Source organism: Ictidomys tridecemlineatus, chromosome 9 (assembly GCF_052094955.1).
Source record: "Ictidomys tridecemlineatus isolate mIctTri1 chromosome 9, mIctTri1.hap1, whole genome shotgun sequence".
NCBI lineage: Eukaryota > Metazoa > Chordata > Mammalia > Rodentia > Sciuridae > Ictidomys > Ictidomys tridecemlineatus.
In genome coordinates this window covers 101,845,968-101,871,053 of record NC_135485.1, presented here as the reverse complement: position 1 = coordinate 101,871,053, position 25,086 = coordinate 101,845,968, and the positions used below count along the sequence as shown (strand labels likewise).

The 25,086-nt window shown below is 33.9% G+C and overlaps 1 protein-coding gene across 3 annotated transcripts in view; it reads right to left on the bottom strand.

Annotated features, from left to right (window-relative positions):
* The window catches only part of Ppp3ca (protein phosphatase 3 catalytic subunit alpha), a 305,087-nt gene that overhangs the window by 76,190 nt on the left and 203,811 nt on the right, over positions 1-25,086 (bottom strand). For all 3 annotated transcript variants that reach the window (XM_078021875.1, XM_078021873.1, XM_078021874.1), the window contains exon 3: positions 1,624-1,748. In XM_078021875.1, coding sequence (XP_077878001.1) covers positions 1,624-1,748 — 125 coding nt within the window. The remainder of the gene's footprint in view (positions 1-1,623; positions 1,749-25,086) is intronic.

Genomic DNA, 25,086 nt, shown 5'->3' with positions numbered 1-25,086 from the left:
AATCAAATAATCAAGAAACAATTGCTATGATTTTAAAGTAGAAGCTGTTTGAGGGTGATGTTTTTCAACATTAAATACTTTTTCAGTAAATCAATATGATAATAAAATTTTAAAAACAGAATCATTTTTATATGATTGTGAATATATGATGTTTGTGAGGCCTCCACACAGTTGATTTATCTTTTGGAATAGATGTTTTCTTTTTTACTATTTTTTTAAGGACACATAATGTCATTTAGTATACTCTGATCTTTAAAGCTATATTTATATATCAAACCATTTCTTTCAATAACCATTTGTTGAGGTTTTACTGTGTATGAGACACCATCTTAGGGTACTAGGAAGAATAAACATTAAAGAAACGAGGTACTCTTTGCCTTTATTTTAATGTCATTTCTATTCATGTAAAGCAGATGCAGATGAGAGGCTGAAGAAGAACTTCTACTCAAAGGTTATCTGTTTTGTTTTATTTAATTAGTTTGACAAATTACTGTAGTCAGATGACAAGTGCCAAGAAAGATAAAACAGAGCATTCTCACATATGCACACAAATACACATTCCAAGCACAGACCGGTATGCACTTTGTTACGGATTTACAAAGGTAACACTGTCTCTCAGTTATAAGCCATAAACATGCTAATACATCTCTTGTTTACCAACTTTGATTAGTTCTTTTAATGGGAAATAGAATTACCTACTGTAAAGTAAGGTAATTTTTTTTTTCAAATTTCCAAGTATAAAAATGTACAAAAGGCAAAACCTTATTCCTAATCAGTTTTTTTAACATTAAAAAGCACATGAGGGGGGGGGGGCTGGGGTTATGGCTCAGTGGTAGAGTGCTTGCCTTGCATGTGCAAGGCCCTGGGTTCAATCCTCAGCACCACATTAAAAAAAAAAAAAAAAAAAAAGCACATGGGGGCGTCGACTGAAAGTAGGATTTGTAATGTTCTATCCACTAAGTGTACTAAAATTCCTTTGTTATAGACTAGAAATTTCTATAAGGCAACTACAATTATTGCTCTTATTTCATAAAGATATTCTTGGACCATAACTGAGTGGCTAAAAAGAAATGACATTTCTTTATTTTTTTTGTGGTGCTGGGGATTGAACTCAGGGCCTTGTGCATACCAACTGAGCTATATCCCTAGCCCTTGTGGCATATATACACAGTGGAATATTGCTCAGCAGTAAAAGAGAATAAAATCATGGTATTTGCAGGTAAATGAATGGAGTTAGAGAAGATAATGCTAAGTGAAGTTAGCCAAACCCCAAAATGAAATTCTGAATGTTTTCTCTGATATAAGGAGGCTGATTCATAGTGGGGTAGGAAGGGGAAGCAGAAGATGAATAGACAAACTCTAGACAGGGTAGAAAGGTGGAGGAGAATGGAGGGGGGAGAAAGGAGGGGGCATGGAGTTAGAAATGATGGTGGAATGTGATGGACATTATTATCCAAAGTGCATGTATGAAGACATGAATTGGTGTGAATATACTTTGTATACAACCAGAGATATAAAAAATTTGTGCTCTATATGTGGAATAAGAATTGTAATGCATTCCGCTGATATATATAAATTTAAAATATTAATGATAAAAATAAAAAAGAAATGCCATGGACTTACTTCAATACTGAAGTACCCTCTGTCAACATAGTCCCCCAAAAAGAGGTAGCGAGTGTTGGCAGGAGATCCTCCCACTTCAAAGAGCTTCATCAAATCAAAGAATTGTCCATGGATGTCCCCACAAACTGAAAGACAGAAGTAATATTTATTTTATGGTCATATTCGGTTACGAATCAGAATTAGATCATAAAATTGTAGATCCATAATTAACTTACAGCTAATTTTTAAGCCAAAACATTATTTTGCAGAACAGGAGAATGAGACAGAAAAGCTAAGTACATTGTTCAAGATTCACAAGTTAGTTAGTGGCAATCCTGGCTCTACCATTGAAGTCTACTATTTAATAAATTAACTGGAAAAATATGTATAATAATAATAATAATAACTATTACTGTTATGCATTTAACAATTTTATAGAAACACTGTCAAGAACTTCATTAACATTTTCTAGTTCAATTCAACAATGTTTTCATATGCAATTAAGAGATGGAGAAAAATGTTTTGAGAATTTGGCATAATCTGAAAATGAGGTCTGACTGCATAGCCAGTACACACTGCCTCTTAAAGAAAAGAAGATCTTGAAATGTATCGTAAAATCAATATTTTTTGAATATAAAATGTAATCAATTACAACATACATTATTTTATGCATAACTAAGAAAAAAGCATTAAACTCAAGTTATAAAATAGTATTTTTATAAAATACATCCTACTATCATATGTTTATATAAAGGCAAATTGTGTATTAGAAAATATTAAAAACAGTACAAAAATTAGTGGGAATTGATACTTCTTTAATTTCTTACCTCTTTTTTTTAATATATATATATATATATTTTTTAGTTTTTGGCGGACAAAACATCTTTGTTTGTATGTGATGCTGAGGATTGAACCCGGGCCACACGCATGCCAGGGGAATGCACTACCGCTTGAGCCACATCCCCAGCCCCATAATTTCTTACCTCTTTTAAACACAAATTCTTGAAAGAACATTTAGTCTCTCCTTTTTAAAATCATTTACTCAGGACTTATTATTTCATTTGCTACTTTCAGAGCCTTCAAAAATCAATATTATAATAATATTACAACTGAGAAAACAGTGTACCTTAGAAAGATTATGTAGCTTGGCAATATGAGCATTAAAGTGAAAGGAGGGGAAGGCAAGGGATGTGGGGATAAGAAAGATAGTAGAATCAAACAGACATTATTACTTTATGTACGTATGTGTCTGTATGACCAATGTGATTCTACAATTCTACAATATGTATACTCAGAAAAATGAGAAATTATATCCCATCTATGTATGATATATCAAAGTATATAAGTGCATTCTACTGTCATGTATAGCTAATTAAAACAAATAAAAAATTAAAAAATAATGTATGATCCAGTGCCTAAATTTAGATTTATTTCATTCAAAGCTTTTCTTTTTAACCATCACAGTGTAACATCTTCAATATGTGTATTACATATATATACATATATATATATGTATATATATGTTATACACATAATATTTTATGTATGAATGATGAACATGATGTGGTGGTTTATGCAACACCAAGAGGCTCATGGAATGAACGTATTAGCAAATAAGAAATCAGAAAGCCAAAGGATGATATCTCAGATACTACAATCACAAGAAAGTCACTAAAATGTTTTAACCTCATTTTTTTTTTGCCTGATAGAAGTGGACAGTAATAAGAATGAGCCCAAAGAGTCCATGGTTGAAACAACCGTAAAACAGTAAATGAAATAAAATGTGCAAATTCCTGTTTTTACCACTTAGGAACAGCTAATAAGGACCACAACTCTCTAAGCCTGCAACAGGTACAGATGGGCTCTATTTTTGAGTGTGTTTCTTCAAAATCTTAGTCCACTAAAACATAAGCTGTAACTACTAATGAACCCCTTTTGTGGATAACAATCACATTGCTTCTTCCCTTCCTTGAGCATGAGGTATACTGTAGAAATATCAGAAACATTTTCTTCCCTTTTAAAAATAATATCGCAGGGCTGGGGCTGGGGCTCAGTGGTAGAACACGCGCCTAGCACATGCGAGGCACTGGGTTCAGATCCTCAGCACCACATTAAAAATAAATAAAATAAAGGTACTGTGTCCAACTACAACTAAAAAAATAATATCACAGGTTAGAAGATTATATTTATAAATGTATACATTTGTTTTATTCTTAGAGTTGAGCATTTTGCAAATGGATCCTTATCCTGAAGGATAGTGAGGAATACGATTTCTGAGATACAATACATCAAGTCTTTTCTTGTCATATCCTAAGTAAGGGGACAGTATAAAGAGCATTATGATTCAAAATTTGCCAGGCATAAATGCCAGTGCCCCCTCTGGAGGAGACTTTCATCACTACATTTGGAGTTACAAAAACAAAAAGAAAAAAAAAATCTTAAAACTTAAAGTAAAAACAATAAATATCTATTTTTAAAAACTGCATTAGGTTACCTTTTTCTATGATTTTTAAAGAGATAAAACTAAACCTTATTAGCTAACAAATAATAAAATAGCTCATCTGGTTTATTCTTTAAAAGGACAAATTGGTACAGTTTACTTATCACAAGCACTGATTTCTCTCAAGCTGTGGGAATTTTGATACCAGTCGTGTATGTTTCAAACTAAAAATTACAAAAGAAAGAAGGTGTTTGGCTGGAAACCTTTTTTTTTTCCCCCCATGTCCTCCAGTAAGTTAAGAGTGAGAAGGAAGGACCTTCCAGGAAGAAAAGCATGAAGTAGTCACTTTCTCAGACTGCTCTGGCCTGTCTTACCACTGAACCTCTTCCTACAGTGGATCCCTATAATAGGGATGAGGGCCAATTTAAGGGGCAAGGCTCAAAGAAACTATGAAGCCAGGTGACAAAGTGAGACACAGGCTTCAAACATTATTTGTAATATTTATGATGGCTTTTGGCTGAATAATCACATTTTACACTACTATTAAAATATTCACAAGTGAAAATGGTTCTATCAAAATCTTTGAGGCAGTATGATGTAGTATTTAGACCTGGACTCTGAAACCAGATCATTCAGCTTCCAATCTCTATGCACCACTTACTAAGTGATGATCTTTTCTCTAAGCTGCAACATATTTATTTTATAAAATAGGGTGATATTGGGGTCTTACCTTACTAGGCTATCTGTGAGGATTTAATAAGCTAATATAGTAACCAGATTAGAAGGGTTCCTGGAATTTGATAAGAAACTGATAAAGGTTACATCCACTGGCATTTCAAGAGAGACACATATAAAATGTCCAGATCTCAGAAAGAATGGTATTCTACTGCTTGTGGTTGGAAAGAATATGAGATAGAAGGTATTCTCAAGACATTTTAAAGCATCCCTTCCTATACACCCCCCTTGGTGTGTGCTGTGTGTGTGTGCGTCTTTCTGTCTGTCTGTCTCTCTCTCTTTTTATTTTGAATCAGGGATTTAGCCCGTGGTCCCACTGAGTCACATCCACAGTCCTTTTAATTATTTTGATACAGGGTCTCACTGAGTTGCTTAGGGCCTCACTAAGTTGCTGAGAATGAACTTGAACTTGTGATCCCTCCAGTGTTAGCCTCCTGAGTCCCTGGAGTTATAGGCTCTTTCATTTCAATTGCTGTCCATAGCTGAAAACTCATGATAATTACTTTTTATTTCTCCAGGTCAGTGACATAAATACCAGGACATCCATTCAGGTTATAGAATGCAGTTTAGGAATTAAAAGATTTTAGCAATTGACAACATAGCATAATTGGGTAGCCAGAAAAAATAAACAAATAGGTTCTAGACCATGAAAATATTATAATATTAATTTTAGTTGGAACATAGAAGTACGTTATCATTAATATAGTTTTGTAAAATCAGAAAATTGAGCTCTTTTTCTATCTTATAATAACTTTGTGATAAGAGATCTCAATGATTTACAAGATGACTGCAATTATTGGATCTTGGCTTGATGACATAAAACAGCAAAGAGCAATTAATGCAAACCAGGCATGGAAAACAAATAGCCTACAATCCAGTTACTTGTATAATTGTCATATTATCACAGACTTAACCACAGAACAGCCACAGAGTTCTAAAATCATGCTTTTATAGTAAGAACCACTTTTAATAATGTTCAGCAAAGGAAAATAATTTGCACATATAATTATTTTTAAAAATTGAAGACCAACTCAAGGAAACAAAAACTCAAAACTTGCCTGAAAAATAAGGATTTTCAAGATCAACTTATGATCATTTTTAAGACAAATCACATTGTTTTGTCTTACACCTTTTTCACACGACTTACCATTATCAGAAATTACTTAGATGATTTATTTTCATGCCTGTTTCTCCCCTGTCTCTTCCCATTGGAGAATAACCTCCACTAGGGTGGGTAACTTGCAGTGTTGTTCACTTTACCCCAGCACTACAATGTCTGAGGATTCCTTCACTCAGCCCAATGCCAAGCTTACTTTGAAAACTCATTTAGTAGGAAATTAGAGATTTTGAGGGGCTCTTGAGATTGCTAGAGATGAGGACAAGTTTGTGGAATTTGCTTTGGTGGAAGCCAGAGGCCTTCAACTTAGAATCTGAGATAGGAGCTATTTTAAGTCTTTCAATTGCAGGAATTAACAATATACATACAGTAAGACTGGGGACTAGTGCAGGACACCCATGCATTTTATGGTAGTTTCCTCACTTGGTTCTACATCAGAATACCCTTGGGCAAGTTTTGAAACTAAAAATTCCTGGGCCCTGAATCAGTATCTCTAAGGATTCATATTTATTACCAAGCTCTTAGATGATTAGTTCGAATGACTAAACACACCTGGACTTTTGAGCATCTGTCAAAGCACACATAGGTCTCATTCTGCCTTTTTGCATGGTTCTGCTCATAGGTTAGATGTGGAAGAGATATACATCAGAAAGGCAAACTCTTTCCATGTTCATTCCTGGTTAGTGTGAGATCAGGATTTTTACTATTATGTGAAATGATCATAATGAAGTGATTATTTGATAGAGTCTATGGGGGAAGAATTTAACATAAAAAAGGATTACAAATATTTTTTTGCAGCATTTGATTGTAGTTATTGCTTGGACCTTGTGTATTTTAATTATAAATTAAGAGACTTATTATAACATTCTGAAATTTAAGTCACTCTTTGGATATTAAACTTCAGAAAGAAAATGACCACTATACATTGGTACTCAAGAGGATGGAAAGTGCGATCCAGAGGACAGGCTGCCTGACTCTGTTTTCTACTTACCATGGCCCCACCCTCCATCCTGTAGGGGTACTGAACACAGTGATATCCAAAGAAATACAGCATGCCCAGTACCTGCTGATGAGGCAAGCTGTCTGCTCCCAGTTGCCCACAAAGCTAAGTTCTACAATCTTCTATTTCATTTAGTTTTGACAGCATCTCTAGGTCAAACAAGTTATGATAAGTTCTGTTATGCCTTCAAAGCAAGCTCACACTTCATCAACATATTCTGGTTTACCACATTCCCATGATTCCCATTATTTGCTTCTCATTCCCAATGAAACACTGCTAGCAGGCAAGGTTCAACAGATATTGTGCCTATTTCTTGCAGAAAAGTTAAGAGTCATGACATTTAAAAAATTAACACGGTAAAGACATTGAAATAAAAAGTTTTTTTCCCTTAGCCATTGCTAATTATGTACATTATCAACCTAGGATACCACAATATAATGATTATTTTCCCTGAGAGAACTTTTCCCTTTGCCTTTGATAGAAGAAGTAAGAACTAACAAACACACTGAAGAGATGAATCTATTTGAAGAGGAGGTGGCAAAGTGGTCAGTAATATCTTGGTGCATCCCCTGGGTGACTCAGTAGTTCTGAGTATGGCTAATGTAACATACTGTATATACTGAATGGGGTATGGGTAGCCAGCATCCTACAATGCTTTTACACTCTCTCTTCCAATCAGGAAATACACACATACTGCCTAAATACTCAACTGCTAAATATGACTTAAGCAATCATTACTTTGGCATAATTGTCTTTTAATATGATTTCCCTTATTCCATGATTCCTGGACCAGTTTAAATAAAACTTTACTGGAAACAATTTCACACAGGAATGAGGTGAACAACTTTTGACTTAAGTGAATTTATCTTTTGAATTTTAAAGCATGAAACAGAAAAATAACATTCAGAAAATATGGGTTTTTATTTCTTACAGAAGGCAAAAGTCTCCTGCCCCCCATATCATTGGTAGAAAGCTAGTTTTAAAGCTTTGAAATCATTCGCTTAGGGGGTTTACGTATAAACAGAAACATAGACATAAACGTGTCTGTGTATGTGTTTTTAATATAGCTACTCACCACAAATGAGGATTTAGAAAATAGGGGGTAGTGTACTTATCAAGGAGTCATTAATCAGAATTTCACAACTTTTACAGACTACAGCAAAGTAGTGCTAAAGAAAAACAGGAAACAGAGAGGGAGTAACAAGGGGGATCTCGTAGTCAGCTAAGTAAGCTCTTGTGATAGACAATGAATCACAGGGCAAGTCTGAGTCTCTAAAACCAGCCACTATGAAGTAGAGAAAATAATGACTAGCTTGTTGAAGACAAAGAGACCCTTAAGAAGAGGATCTCAGGCAAAGGAGGAATGAGAAGTTGGAATGCTAACCATACCTAGGACAAAATGTTTGCCTTGCATATCCTGACCAGAGAATTATGTATGGTCATTGAGAAGAAATGGTCAATACCAGAATATGAATTATATTATATGTTTCCTAGGTATACTAACTTAGTAAATATGCAAATAAGAATATCTATAGTATAACAATATTTTTCAAAGAATTCTACTGCTTCTATGTTCCTATTAGCAATTAAATTATTCAAATAGAAAATATAAGCCAAAATACAGAGGGTTAAGGACCCTACGATGAGGTCCCAGTAAAATTGCTACATACTTGATAACTTGCTCCGATAACACTGTCATCCTGAATAGAAGGGAATAAAAACTAAAATGTGAAATATATGCTTTCATATGAAAGCATTCACAATAACTTGTACTCAGTGTACAGACTTACATATTTGGTCCTGTTTACTTGCTTATATGAAAGGAAATCTACCAAAGAACAGCATTAATTTAACTTGTTTTTGACAATAAGCAAAAATTTTATGATGTCATATAATTCCAGAAAATTATTAAAAAGAAATTGAAAAAAAGAAAGCCCCCAAATGATCAAACAATAAAAAATAAATTATACATAAAAATAGATTTTTAATGGACCAGCATTAAAAATTGCTTGGCAAGATGGTATCAGAACCATGACTTAGAATTCAACTGCTTTTAATTTTTGACTCATTATTTATTTTTCTGTAAAGACCTTTTAGTTCCTCCAAAATACTGGTTTTATCATCTTGGAAGTCTTGCATGAGGTAGAATAACTTCCTGTACAAGTTATTCCAGTTCATACTAAACTAAGAGATTACAGATTTTGCTTTAGAAAAGACGTTCCTGAGTTGCTAAGGAATTTTTACTATTGAGTTTCACTCCACATTTAGCTTCATTGACTTTAACCCCATATTTTTTCGCTAATAGTCACATATTCCCTGGACAATAAAATCCTTAATGTCCAGGAACTAACATTATGTCTATTTCTCAGCATAAGGGGATCAGCCTATTGAATCTATTGGTTTGATTTTTGAATACTCTATCTACCATAACTTTTTCTTTACTCAAATCTGCAATTTTTCACGGAGAGATTCTGTGTGCAGATATTGTGTTGGAGGTTAACCACAGAGGGTACTAAAATACCCTTCCATTTCTTCCTGCTGGCAATCCCCCTCAAGCAACCTTCAGGGTATGATAAATTCAAGTACAAACCACGGAACCAGTATGTGCAGTTCATTAACAGAATGTGTGACTTCTAAAGTCAAGTAATTACTGAGATAAAGGTTACACAGGAATCAAAATATAGTTTGTTATAACTAGAAGTCTCCATCAACTGTATACTAAAACAGAACAAAAGAATAAGGTTTTAATTCACTAAAGAAGTGTACTTCAAAATGATTACTATTTTCCCATAATAAATGTTATTTTTCAGTTGTTAAAACATGTACTATATAAATTCTTAAATAGGTCACTCAGGTTTGATGATGTAGGAAAATATTGAAAAGTATTCAAATTAAATTAAAATGTACTAAAAATAATTTTAAGAATAAGGCTATGAAATTAAATATATAATATTAGCATCAGTTCAGATCAGTAGTAATTTTAAATCTCATCATTTTTGTATTTATAAATCTGTTTAACAAAAATAAATAAATTATCTATTAGCCAGTATTAATAAGAAATAATACAGGGTAATCGAAAAATGACTGGAATATACTATAGATTACCATAGATAATAACAATTTACAACAATCTGGTACTAAATACTTCATTATTACCTTAAATATCAGTTTGTAACCATAATTATAAAGAAAGAAATTAGGATAGTCTGTATTTTTTAAGTATTTAATAAAAGGAGCAAGAATTTACGATACCATGGTTACTACCACAGTGTAGTCTAATCAATGGAAAGCAAATTATTGAAACTTATGTTTATGCTATTTTTTTTGTTAGAGATAAGTATTCTTGCTATTGAGATTGTTTTTGTAGTTAACTTTTCCTTCATAGACTGGATGAATTAGAAGATTTTATTCACCAGGGTAACTTGATTTATTGAACAATAATGCATTTGTTTCAACTGTTATCACTATTTTTCCATTTAAGCAAAGTCACATTATAATAAAGATGCATAATTATTACAGGTTCAAATGCCATTGAGGAATTATATAAGTCACATTATGGTTGTGATAAATAATAAATAAATATAGACAATGCTAATACATTATTTATAATTAAATTTGTTCATCATTCTCCATTTATCTAAATTCGACCATTCCTAAAAACTACTGGTTCTTTCATAAATAGATTTATTTATATTATGCTGATCACTAAACTTGTGATTGTCATCTTTAATGAAGAGCGTTCGATGAACATTATGAGTTGATACAATTTTAACCAAACATACATCAATTTGCTAGTATGTAGAAGCTACTTAAGTTATTATCAATAAATTGATTATATTCTTCATTCTTGTAAAATACTAACCTTAAGTTTCAGATCCCCAAGAACACCCACCAGGACCCTAAAGAAGATCTCATTCCTGCTATGAGATATGAGGTGTTCATCTGTATTTTAGTGTTCTGAATTTGGGCCTTTCAAGGCTATATTTCTAAGGCCTTGTTTGTTTGGCAATGGTATTCTCTCAGTTCTAGCTTTTGCTTTGTCCTAGGTGTGTTATGTCATCTGGGGGAGAGTCAATATGGATGTAATAGTTAAGAATAGGGACTCAGATGCTGGGTAGTCTGGTCCTCCAAACTAAGCTCCAGCACTCAACCAGCCCAGTGACCCTGGAGAAGTTAGTCAACTTCTCTGAATTTGTTTTCTCTTTTGCAAACATAAATAGGAAAACAGCACCTTCCTCTAAGAATTAAAGCTAAACCAATTAATATCAGTTAAGTACTTAAAATACACCTGACTCATAGGAAATGTTATAACAAAGTTTTGCTATCATCCATCTACCTCTTAAGTCAGAAATTTTTGCAACATTTGCATAAATCAGTTTTTTTTTTGTTTTGGGTGTATATTCCTCTTGTTTTGCCTTAAACAATAAGCTGTAGTTTCTCTCTTAATTAATTTCCTATTCATTCTTGCTGAAGCAGCTGTCACTATCTAAGGAATGCTTGGGCTCTTCCAAATTGCTTTTCCCAACCCTCTCTTTTGCATATTCACGCTTTATTCTTTTTTAGTACATTTTTTAGGCTTGGACCATCTTGCTGTGTAAATTAGCACTTGTGTAACTGGGACAATATATTTATTCTTCATGGGAGGCCCTCAACTGCTTCGTCTATAAGGGGCCTCATAACAAAACTTATGTTATAGAATTTTTTGTAAAAAAATAAAATAAGGGAGAAAAAGTTTTAGTGCATGCAATGTAGTGGTACAATATGAACTGTTAGGTGTAGCAGTCATCTCACAGATTATCTGCCTAAGAAAGATTTTGAATATTCTGCAAGTTTTAGATACAGGAGCTATAAATCCGTACTCAATGTAGCCATAAGGAAAACACATAAAATTTGTTCTGTTTTGAATTGTTTGCTTTACTTTTTATCCTAACATATGTTATTTTATGTATTAAAAACTGTTAAGGCTAAAATCAAATGGACTAGGTCTTATGCTCTATAATTTCCATTTTCTAGGAGTAAATATTTCCAAATGGCTTTAGCGATATTACCCATCTTTTAGTGGGTGGCCCATGATGAGATTCCAGTTAGTCTCATTTTCTTTTCTAGCAAAGCTCATTAACAAGACCACTCTGGTTCATGACTGTGTAATGGTAGAAATGTTCTAAAAGCTGGAAGTAACATAGTAAGTAGAAGAAATGTAAGACATTTCACACACACACAAAAAATAAATGAATGAATAAATAAAATACATTTCTTAAATTTCTGGAAAACTCCATTAAGTAAAATCTTCTGGGTAAGATAAAAATAATCTCTTTTTCTTTTCATGACATTCCTCAATTTTGACAATTTAAATAACTACATTGTTTTTAATATTTTAAAAACTCAAGGCAAGTAAATTAATGATATTAAATTCTAAAGATCACATATACATTATTAATTTGGCAATTATAGGCAGTGGGAATATTAGTCAAAGGTGACTTTAGCTAAAGGTGACTTTCAAGTAGTCAGTTCTTTATGCCTACTTGTATATAAGCAAAGCTAGTAAGTGCTATGCTAAAACTTGTAAGTCCTAATAGGATGCAAGATTAAAGTGATTATAGCTACCACTTCTTCAGTACAAATGTATAGGCTTCCTTGTCATATGTAGCATTTAGAAATTGAATTCTTAATTCTGAATTGACAAGTTATTTAATGTATATGACATTATACCCCATAAATATGTATAATTATTAGGGATCAATTTAAAATTAATAATAAATAAATTAAATAGGCAATAAAAAACATGAACAACTCGGACGTGTTAATCTGAAAAGTAGTTAGAGAAAAGTATTACCTTAAAAACTGAATCTGACAAAAATAATACCTTGTTTCTTAATTCTAATTTTCTTTAATCTTTCCTTTCCTTTTCTAAATCCTAATAAATAGATATTCCAGAAATATTTAGCTTGTTAAATATGTTAAAATAAAAAGAAAAATCATTGAAACATGAAACTTCTGGGCACTGGCTCACAGTTAGAAATTATGGATTCAAGCCTTGGGTCTTTTGTTAGTCTTTTGTGGGCAAGTCATTTCTTTGAGTGTTTGTCATCCATCCAATTTCTTAATAGAGGCATCATACACACACACACACACACACACACACACACTCTTTTTAAATAATTTTTAAATTATAAATATAGTTAATTTTTGTAATTTTTAATTTTTTAAAATTAAAATTTGGGAACCTGTATTAGATTATCTCAAATATCCATGTCTGGACTAATATTCACTCAATTGAAGAAGGCACATTATTTTTGGAGCTTAGTATATGTTACAGTGATATGAATCATTTTTGTTTATGTCTATGAAACAAAGCTGGGTCACAATTTCCTAACTTGATATTAATACTTATATCTATAAATTTATACATTTTTTTTACATTTAGATATTTGCTTGTCTCAAATTTAAGCATATATCAGGTTTTATGCAACTTACTTCTTTACATACAGCAAACATCTAATTAAATTATTCAAAAACCATGTTTGTCTAACATGTCATACAGAGCATTACACTGAGTAATCATGGCAAATTAATGTAGGTGTTTAGAAAATATAAAATAGCTGCTGATAACTCATCATAACTTGTGATTCATTAGCAATCATAATTTCAAATTTAGTTTAAGTTTTATAAATTAAAAATGATGAATGTTTGTTATACATTTGAATTGCTGAAAAGGCAAATCAAAATTGTCAATCAACTCTTATCCCATCCCTTAACAAAATAAATATTAAAAAACATGTTCATAATGCATGTTTGATAACTGATTAAATTGCTCTTTATAAGGAAAAAGTTTGTTTCATAACACCCTATAATTTCAAGTCACCCTTCCTCATAGATTCACTTCACTGAATTTGCAGAAATTTTTGCATCTTGCATATTCACTGTTTAATATATGACAAATAACATTTCTGAATGTTCTTAATACATATAAGACTATCTTTTAAAACAGTATTTCTTTGTTACTAGTCATGTATATGAAATATAATTTTTAAAAAAATACTTGATTTATTTTAGGCCATGATATTTTATATATTTCATGACAGAGTAAAAAACATTTCTATAATCTTAAGTAATAACTACGAATTAGAATATTTTATTCAGTTTTAAGGGTAGGTAGTTGTTATATTATCTCCTATATGATTGGTGTTATAAATGTTTAAAAAGTCATTATGTTTGCAAATTCATAAAAAGACAAATCTATATGAATATAAAATAATTTTAAAATATGTAATTTTATAACAATGGGATACAAATGCAACAAATTCCCTTCAGAAATACAGAGCATGCTTAGTATATACCATCTTAAATACATGGATAGGGACCAAATGGGACTTCCAACTAATGCTGTTAATCTGATCTTTCATTAAGGAGACACTGACATTGACCACATAGTTGTTCCCTGAGGCCCATCCACAGACATGTGAAATGTGGATGACTAGGGAAGTGTAAGAGGTGTCTAGTCTAGAGGCTTCTTAGCACTTAAAGTGTCTCAACTAGAGGAAGAGAGAAAATCAGACTCTACTCCTTAGGGCCCCCCAAATGATTCCTAGCAAGTGACAGAAGTGAAAAACATGGGGCTTTTCTGGGCATGGTGGTGCAGGGCAGTAATCTCAGCAGCTCAGGAGGCTGGGGCCTTAAGCAACTTAATGAGACCCTGTCTCAAAATAAAAAGGGATAGGGATGTGGCTCAGTGGTGGAGCGCCTCTGGGTTTAATCCTGGGTACAAAAGGACAGAAACAAATAAACAAACAAAAACCTGGAGCTTAATTGTTTGCTGGAGTAGCCATGGCAAGTGTGATGCTTTTCCTGTTTCTGAGTAAGCAATTTTCCTCTCTGTGCAGTCATCTTGATTGTTTGTAACCTACCCCTTGCTTATTAACAGCAAGACCAAGCAAAGGCCAATGTGGCTACAGTTCCACAATGGCTGCAAATGTCTTCTGCAGGCCTGGAGGTACATGAGAAGTGTTAGGGGTCACTACTATAGGAAGCTCTACTTCTTTCTTTTTTCTTTTTTGTACTTTAGTTTCATGCAAGATTTCTTTCTGTGTACATGCGAATGTACATATGTGTGTGAGGGGTGTGGTGGGAGTAGATTGTGCTGCTTAGAACTCGTTTTGGAATACTGCTCATATAGAGAAAATCTTACACAAAATCAGAAATTAAGGAAATGAAGTTTGGCTATCATCATCAAGGTCACTTAATGAAAGAAAACTGACTTGCTGTGCTGATAAACTTATAATAAACTGAGAGTGAAAGGAAGAGACCTCTAGGTAGAAAAGTGAAAATGAACCAACATAACTGGATTGCAATTTTTTTTTAAAAAATGATTGATTATAAGGTCTATGTGAAACAGCAGGACATAAATTAGAACAGAAAGGTGACATTAGATTACGAGGGGTCTTAGATTCTAGCACAAGTTGTTTCAAGAAGAACCATCTCAACAATGTTCAAGAAGATAAATCTTGGAGCTCTATGGAGCATCCAGTGGTGCTTTTGATTGGAGGTTCACTGAATTAATACAGTCCTAAGGCAATAAATTATAAGGTGTCACTGTGAAAAAGTAACAGAGGCCAAACAGAATGTTCTTAGACATCCATATGATAATTATAAATTAACAATGTCATTCATTTGTACCTTAACTTTATAAATATTAGGTACCTATGACATTCTTACAATATCCCATTTTATATTAGATCCCAGGAATGGAACAGAACAATTTAGACACAATCTAAATTGATAAAATAATATCTGAATATAAAGAGTAATAATACTGGATAAACTATATAAAAGCAGAGATTTTCTTCTCTCTCTCCTTTTACTGCTAGATCTCTAGTGCCTAGGATTGTGCTTGACACACATGAAATCCTCAATAAGTATTTGCTGAATATCTGAATGCATAAACAATACGATGGGCAGGGTGGACTTAGAGAAGTTTCCTAAAGGGTGTGGTACTAGAGCTGAAACCCACAGAGTGAAAAGGAGTTAGTCACAGAATGGCAGGGACATGAAAATTGTTCACAGCATAAGACAAGAGTGGCATGTTAGGAAGTAAAACTAAGATCTGTAAATTTGGAGTCTAGGTGAGGAATGAAAAGAGATGTGGCTGTAAAGATTAACAAGGGACAGATAATAAGGATCTTGTCATTCAACCTGGGAAGTATGAACTCTATCCAAAGAGGAACCATGGAAGGAATCTGGGCAAGAGAAACATTCTGTCTTGCCTCTGGCAAGTCACTCTTGCTTCTCTAAGCCTCAAATTCCTAACATGGGGAATAAGGACCATAACACCTACCAGGCGAAGTGGTTGTGAAGATTAAATCCAATAAAGCTGTCCTAATTGGCACAGGTTAGGAAATCAACACAAGCACACCTCAGCTCCACTTGACTGGAACTGCCCCCTTACAAATGATTACCAACATATTTCAATGTTTAAAATCTCACTAGTATCAATCTATGCTTTTAATAAATTTTGCATATCATATTTTACATTTTTTCCTTCTTTTCTTTAATGTTAGGTGATAAGATGCCAATGGTCCAATTCTACAACTGTATGTGCAAAGTGCAAGACATTCTTATTCATCTCTTTTCACACAGTGTATTTATATCAGGAAAAAAAAACTGTAGAAACACTTAAAGTAGAAACTACACATGAATAAATTATGCCGAAATTACTAGTCTGGTGTTGGGTAACACATTTTTTATTACCATGTTTTCAAACTGCAGAGTTCCTTAATTGATATTTATTATTAAAGAACAAATAGCTAAACATCTACAGTTTTCTGAATTATTAATTGATGCACACAATTCTTTTCACTGTTTGCAAATACTAGCAAAGAGTTTCAAAGTGTATTAAAATACAGTGATTGAATTCATCAAAGCCTCGGCATGAAACAGAGAAGTATAAATTTTTATTAGTGTGTAGGTGGAGGGATATAAGGTATCTCAACCTGAAGCCACAGGCAGTATCTGCTCCCAAGATCTTTGCAAATCTTGCAATTCAGAAATATTAATGAGCACTTTTTCTTCCATAAAATGCAGAACAACATGTGCACTAGCTTCAGGCACAAATGGATCTGAGATTAAAGAAACCTCCCTAACTTTCCACTCTCTTATCAGCTTCCTTCTGCACATTGGTCTTATTTTCAGACCATGCAGAGTGAAAGTATTTCAGACTTAACTACAAGTATCCTTCATATCACATCCTGTCACTTTACTGACTTAAGAAGTGCCCCCCTTCGCCCAATTCCAATTGCAGGAAATCTTAGCCATGAAACAGCTGTGATTGGTCCCTTAACAGTCCCCTGCTCAACCGTACATCAATCCCTGGGTTAGGGAATGGCCTATTCTGCCAATCTGGAAACGCACACCCACTCCCACTTCTTGTTGGGAGGGAGACAAAGTCTTTTAACAAAAATATAAGGAATGGGGGAAATAAATATTCTAGGCAACAATTTCAGAGATTTGTGCATTGAAAAAAATAGTGCAATTCTTCTTCGTGTGTTTATCATTTTCTTCTGATTATCATTTTATCACTTCCAATGGCGTTGAATTTCTTTTTATAGACATCTTTTTTTTCCTCCCAGAGGAAATACATACACATACCACACAGTGGTGGGAGGAGAGGGAGACAGATGTACAGGTAAATATATACACAATGCTTTTTAGAAAAATGATAATGAAATTCAGATGCTGAGGGGTCCACTATCCTAATGTGTGAGTTAAATTAATACATGTAATGAACTACTGTGAAAGGTCAGAGCTTAGAATGTAAAAACTGTGGATGCCAAGAGACTACTCTTCTACCATATCCTGTGATGTCTAAAATATGGTGAAAACATTTTAAGTACCATGACTCATGTCTCTGAATATGGCAACAGTTTTCATACAAAGATCAAGTGTTAGAAAGGCATGGAAAACTGGAAAAGAAACAACTATATAAAAACCCACTTAGGGAATGATCTAATCTTTGTTGATTCAAATTCCTGTAAGGATTAGAAAAATTCTACGTTAAGTACACTTTCCATATTTCTCTTTCCACAGTTGTCATTAATACAGTATTTACATGAGAGTTTCTGACTAAGACACAAAAGAGATGAGTTTATTAATATTTTAGCTATTTATTGCTTATTATCTGTAGCCATAGTCCTCTATTTGGGGAATCATGACTGGTTAATCTGGAAATATTGAGATGCAGACACATAGATTATTGTAGTAAACCTCTATTTTGTGATGTGCCTTTTATTCATGTTATTTATACATTTATTTACTTATCTATCTATTTTTGGTATCAGAGATTAAACCCAGAGGTGCCTAACCTCTGAGGCATATCCCCAGCCCTTTTTATATTTTATTTTGAAACAGAGTCTGGCTAAATTGCTTAAGGCCTAACTAAATTGCTGAGGTTGGCTTTGAACTTTCAGTAATCCTGATTCAGCCTCCCAAGCCACGGGGATTACAGGTCTGCACCACCTCTCCCAGATCATAGTATTTTTAAACATGTTAAAAACTAAAAATCTCATATCCACCAATAACACTCTCAAGAACAGACAATACCTAATGGCTACCCACAGCAAATCAGTTAAGTTCTTCAACCTGAAGAAAAACATATTGTCATTCTTAGGAGACTTTAAAATCTCCTTACGCAAGAGATATCTATCTGTGTTGGAAATTGGTCAGACAACTTAAACCTAAATGCTGTTTTTATGAAGGTTTTTAAAAACTATCTTAATACTCCAAATCTGTCAAGATCTTATTTATTCCATGTGGAGGAAAGGTACTTCCAAAAGTGAACAGGCTCCTTGGTGCCAGTAGTAGGTCTATAGCTTATTTCTCAGAAAACTATTTAGTATTGCAGTTATTCTAGGCTTTAGATTCAAGCCCCAAATGACCCCCTGCCCCCATGGGACTAAAATATTGCTTTCCTTTATTAGAGACTGAGTTGGGGCTATATTACTCATTCTAATAAATGTCTAGAGCTACTTAGCAGATAAGTCTCAAAATATCACCTTTTCTTAGATCTCAATCTTCCAAGCCCATTAGAGAAAACATCAGTTTGTCTATTTTGAATGTCCATGTTCTCAGAATTATATGGGTTGAGCTGCAGTTCAAAAGACATCTTGATGTTCTATCCTCTTATAGCAATGAATGTGACTTTATTTGGTAATAGGGTCTTTGCAGATGCAACCAGGTCACACTTCATTGGGATACATCCTAATGCAATACATCTGATGTCCTTGTACAAAGAGAAAAAAAATTGAACACAAAGACACAGAGGTCATGTAAAGATGGGAGGCAGAGATTGGGTTTTGCTGTCATAAGCCAAGGAATGTCTGCCATTCTAAGGAGCTAGAAGTTGCGAAGGAAAGATACACTACCTCCAGAGTTTCTGGAGGCAAGATGGCCCCACCAACATTCTGCTTTCAGACTTCTAGCTTCAGAACTGTGAGACAATAAATTTCTGTTGTTTTAAGCAACCTAGTTTGCAATTCTTTGTTATGAAAGCCCTAGGAACCAGATATACCAGATTTATTCTTCAAGTATTTGAGTTTTAGTGACATATACATAACAAAAATTTGAGTTCTTACAAAATATCAAGTAGTGTTTCTAAGCATTTTAGATGCACTAGTTCAATTAACTTTTTAATAACCACAGAAAGTAAGTACTTATTATTTATCATTACTTTCTAGACAAGAGAATATAATTGTCTAAGCTGGATAAGTAGCAGAACTGGAATTCAAACTCAGATAGTCTTATCCCTATGCCTACACTCCACACACAGGACCTTTAGCCATCACAAGTATCTGGGTCTTTATGGTAAAACATTCTCTATATTCATAAATCTAGGCCATAAAGTCTTCCAGTGTACCCTATATTCTAGTAAGAGTTTGGCTATTAGTTGGCCCAAGAGCTGACATGAAAATCCTTCTCAAAAAAGAAAAAGAAAAAAGAAAGAAAGAAAGAAAAGAAAGAAAAACCAGGACAAGGGGATGGGGGAACCTGAGTTCAAAAGTAGTATCTTGTAAAGGCCATGGAAGTTTCAACTGAGGGCAAATTGTGTCATATTCATGCTGAAACCCCTAATGCAACAGTTTATTCTGGACTCTGCATTTTTAAAAACATACCAACAAAACAGAATATACTCAGGAAGTAGGATTAACATTATTTGAGTCTTGAAAGCCTTTTTTTTATAAATAAAAACTATTGGGTCTGGAAAACAAAATAGATGGAAGCAACATTGTACTCAAGTACAGAGAAGCTTTCATGGATGAGGCTTCAGGAGTATTTTGTTTATTTGGTTTTTTTAGAGGGCAAAATAAAGGCAAATGAAGTTAAAAGAAAGCCCTCCTTAGTCCAATTTTTTTTTTTTAAAAAAGACTCATTTTTAACAAGAAAATCATTCAGAGGAATAGCTGGCACTGTGGTATAATGAGCTAACCCACAAGTACAAATATTTAAGCTCAGTGTGAAACATCAAGTTGTTATTTCATCATACCCCTGTGTCTTCCTTCAATCCTTTTTCTTTTTCATTTTTTTTTATTAATGATTCTCTTCATTTGCCACAAAACAGCTTGAACTCTGGTTCAAATGGCAGCACAACCACTATAAGGAATTGAGTTAGTCACTTAAATGTCCCCATTTGAAAGACTGAAATAATAATGTCACACCTTTTGGGACTGTAGGAGGAATACTGCATTATGATTGTCACTATTATATTATTCCTCCTCCTCCTCCTCCTCCTCCTCCTCCTCCTCCTCCTCCTCTTTTTTATACCAGGGGTTTCAATAAGTTGCTTAGGGCTTCACAAAGATGCTGAGGCTGACCTTGAACTTGTGATCTTCCTGCTTCAGCCTACTGAGCTGTTGGGTAGAATTACAGTTGTACACCACCATGCCTGGCTCACTATCACATTTCAATGACCTGAAGATACCACTAGATTGTGAGATACATGATCAGTTAATCTACAAGTAAACATTAAACAATAAACAGTTTTCTTATCACTTAAACTGTTTATTACACATTATGAACAAAACATGGATTAATATATTTCTAAAACTCCGTACCATTGAATTTGATTCATCAGAATCATTTTTCACATCGGTATTATTGCTGCTGCTTTTTTCACCAAAATATCATCTGTGCTCCTGATCATCAAAAGTGCTCCTGATCCCATGTTTCTTAAAGTAGTACTCCAGTACTATAACAAGGTTTCGCTGATGTATTTTGTGATTTGACATATGATAGGCAACTCTCTGCTTATGTGTTAGTAAGAAAACATAATGCTTTTCATCAACTTAACTGTAATCTTTATATCTGAGGTTCTTCCTGTAAAGCACTTGGTTTTTGCTTTGTGTGAAAACTGGAAATTGCATGCAGCCCATCAATAAGGAATATTTTCTTTACTAATATTAAATTATACCTCACTGTCCTATTTCTGTGCCTTTCTGTTCCTCAACATTTAGTTTCTTGAAGACTCTGTAAACAGCAATTAAAGTCAACACTTGTGGTTCCAACAATGCACGTAACTCAGACTCAAAAATATAAATAGCTTTGTCCAAGTCTGTACATGAGAGCTGGCAATGGTAACCACATCATGATTGTTGCAATGTGAACCACAGGCGATTTTTAGAGGAATTAATACAAGAAAAAAATGCATCTGAGAAGTGGTGAAATATGGTTATTATTTGATTTTTATAATTTTCCTCAACTATAAGAGAAGCATCATTCTAAATATGTACCCCCTTATTTATATAAAAGGGTAAATATTTGTTTACATAAATAAATAAACATTTGTTTCATAAACATTTCTTTAATAGAGTGAATTCTGGAAGGTATACCAGAGAGTGTAGTTTCTGCTATTAATTGGAGTAGAAGATTATTCCATTACTTTCTGATACTGTGATTCTTTCATCCCAAAGCAATTTAAAAGGCAAGAGGGGTGAAAGTACTGTAGCTCTGATCAAGATCATGCCTTGAAATGCAACTAATTAGGAATCACAGAGTTGTCTGTGTATCTGAGGAACGGTTTGCAGTTCCCCAGCATCATGCCCAGTTGGTGTGAGAAGTCACATAAACATGACCGAGCTTTCCTGGGTGTGCTAGTGGGAGACATGTCATTTCAACAGCTCCTCTGTGGACTGCCTAGATACCACCCTCCCTTCCCTGCCCACTCAAAGAAAAGTCTAGGTCATGTGGGAGAAGGGGCAGACTTGTGTCTCCTAGAGAAGCAGGATTCCCACCGGCTTTGGTCTAGATGCCTGTCCATATGCTATTTTTTCTTTATATCGTTGGTGATCTCATTCTTTTCAGAGTCTCATTATCCCACATGAGTTTTAATTGGTCAGTGCAGTGCTGCCCTCCTCCTCCAACATTTCCTCCTAATCTAAATGTGTCATTAAAATGAGAGCAATTTACTACTGTCCAAGAGCTGAGAGTAAGCATGTATAAATTTGGTAAGCTCATTATAACTTGTAGCTGTCAGTCCTCAAAGGAAAAAAAAAAATAACATAATACCCTTCCACAAAACAAACAAAAGCAAGCAAGGACTGTGTCTTTACTTTTTGTTTGTGATAAAAAAATGTTCATTAATGTTGAGTGATTGTAGTTGAGTGATTGTAGCCTGTAAAGTTGACATCTTGCTCATCTTCTTTTTAAAAAATAATTAATTAATTTTTTTATGATGGTAGAATGCAATTCATTTCATATTACACACATATAGTACAATCTTTTAAGTCACTGGTTGTATACAAAGTATTTTCTCACCATTCATGTCTTCATACATGTACTTAGGGTAATGATGTCTAAGGCATTCTACCATCCTTCCTACCCCAAAGACTCCCCCATTGTCCTCCCTCCCCTTTGCCCTACCTAAAGTTCCTCCATTCCTCCCATGCTCCCCCCCTCCTCCATTGCCATTATGAATCAGCATCCTCATATCAAAGAAATGGCTTTTGGTTTTGGGGGATAGACTTATTTCAATTAGCATTATATTCTCCAACTCCATCCATTTACCTGTACATGCCATGATTTTATTCTCTTTTAATGCTGAGTAATATTCCATTGTGTATATATATCAAAGTTTCCCTATCCATTCAAGTACTGAAGGGCATCTGGGCTGGCTCCACAACTTAGCTATTGTAAATTGTGCTGCTATAAACATTGATGTGGCTGTCTTCCTGTGGTATGCTGTTTTTAAGTTCTTTGGATATAAACTTAGGAGTGGGATAGCTGGGTCAAATGGTGGTTCCATTCCAAGTTTTCCAAGGAATTTCCATACTGCTTTCCAGATTGGCTGTACCAATTTGCAGTCCCAGCAGCAATGTATGAGTGTGCCTTTTCCCCCACATCCTTGCCAACACTTATTGTTGTTTGTATTATTAACAGTTACAATTCTGACTGGAGTGAGATGAAATTTTACAGGAGTTTTGATTTGCATTTCTCTAATTGCTAGAGATGTTGAACATTTTTTCATATATTTGTTGATTGATCGTATATCCTCTTCTGAGAAGTGTCTGTTCAGTTCCTTGGCCCATTCTAAAACCAGATGAAGACACATCAAAGAAAGAAAATTTCAAACCAATATCTCTAATGAACAAAGATTAAAAATTCTCAATAAAATTCTGGCAAATCAAATACAAAAACACATCAAAAATATTGTGCACCATGATCAAGTAGAGTTCATCCCAGGGATGCAAGGTTGGTTCAACAATATGGAAATCAATAAATGTAATTCATCCCATCAACAGATTTGAAGATAAAAACCATATGATCATCTCAATAGATGCAGAAAAAGCATCTGACAAAACATCCTTTCATGTTCAAAACACTAGAAAAACTAGGGATACCAGGAACAAATATCAACATTGTAAAAGCTATCTATGCTAAGCCCCAGGTCAACATCATTCTCAATGTAGAAAAATTGAAAGCATACCCTCTACAAACTGGTACCAGACAGGGATGCCCTCTATACTACTTCTATTTAACATAGTTGTTGAAACTGTAGCCATAGTAATTAGACAGACGAAGGAAATTAAAGGGATTTGGGTAGGAAAAGAAGAACTCAAATTATCACTATTTGCTGATGATAAGATTCTATACCTAGAAGACCCCAAAAATTCCACCAGAAATCTTCTAGAACTAATAAATGAATTCAGCAAAGTAGCAGGATATAAGATCAACACCCATTAATCAAATGCATTTCTGTACATCAGTGACAAATCTTCAAAGAGAGAAACTAGAAAAACTACCCCATTTACAATAGTCTCAAAAAATATAAAATACTTGGGAATCAACTTAACGAAAGAGGTGAAAGACCTCTACAATGAAAACTACAGAAACACTAAAGAAAGAAATTAAAGAAGGCCTTAGAAGATGGAAAGATCTACCTTGTTCTTGGATAGGCAGAATTAATATTGTCAAAATGACCATACTACCAAAAGCACTATACAGATTCAATGCAATCCCAATCAAAATCCCAATGACATTCCTCATAGAAATAGAAAAAGCAATCATGAAATTCATCTGGAAAAATAAGAGACCCAGAATAGCCAAAGGAATCCTTAACAAGAAGAGTGAAGCAACTGGCATCACTATATCAGACCTTAAACTATACTACAGAGCAACAGTAACAAAAACAGCATGGTATTGGCACTAAAACAGACCTGTAGATCAATGGTACAGAATAGAGGACACAGAGACATACCCACATAATTACAGTTACTCATATTAGAGAAAGGTGCCAAAAACATATACTGGAGAAAAGATAGCCTCTTCAACAAATGGTGCTGGGAAAACTGAAACTCCACATGTAAGAAAATAAAATTAAACCTCTCTCTCTCACCATGCACAAAACTCAACTCAAAGTGTATCAAGGATCTAGGAATTAAGCCAAAGTAGCAAAGTAGCAGGATATTTTCTCCTAGTGGAAGAAAAAGTTAACGCAAATCTCCATCATGTCAGATTAGGCCCCAGCTTTCTTAATAAGACTCCTATAGTGCAATAATTAAAACCAAGAATCAATAAATGTGATGGATTCAAACTAAAAAGCTTCTTCTCATCAAAAGAAATAATCAGCGAGGTGAATAGAGAGCCTACATAATGGGAGAAAATCTTTACCAAAAGCACATCAGATAGAGCACAAATCTCTAGGATATATAA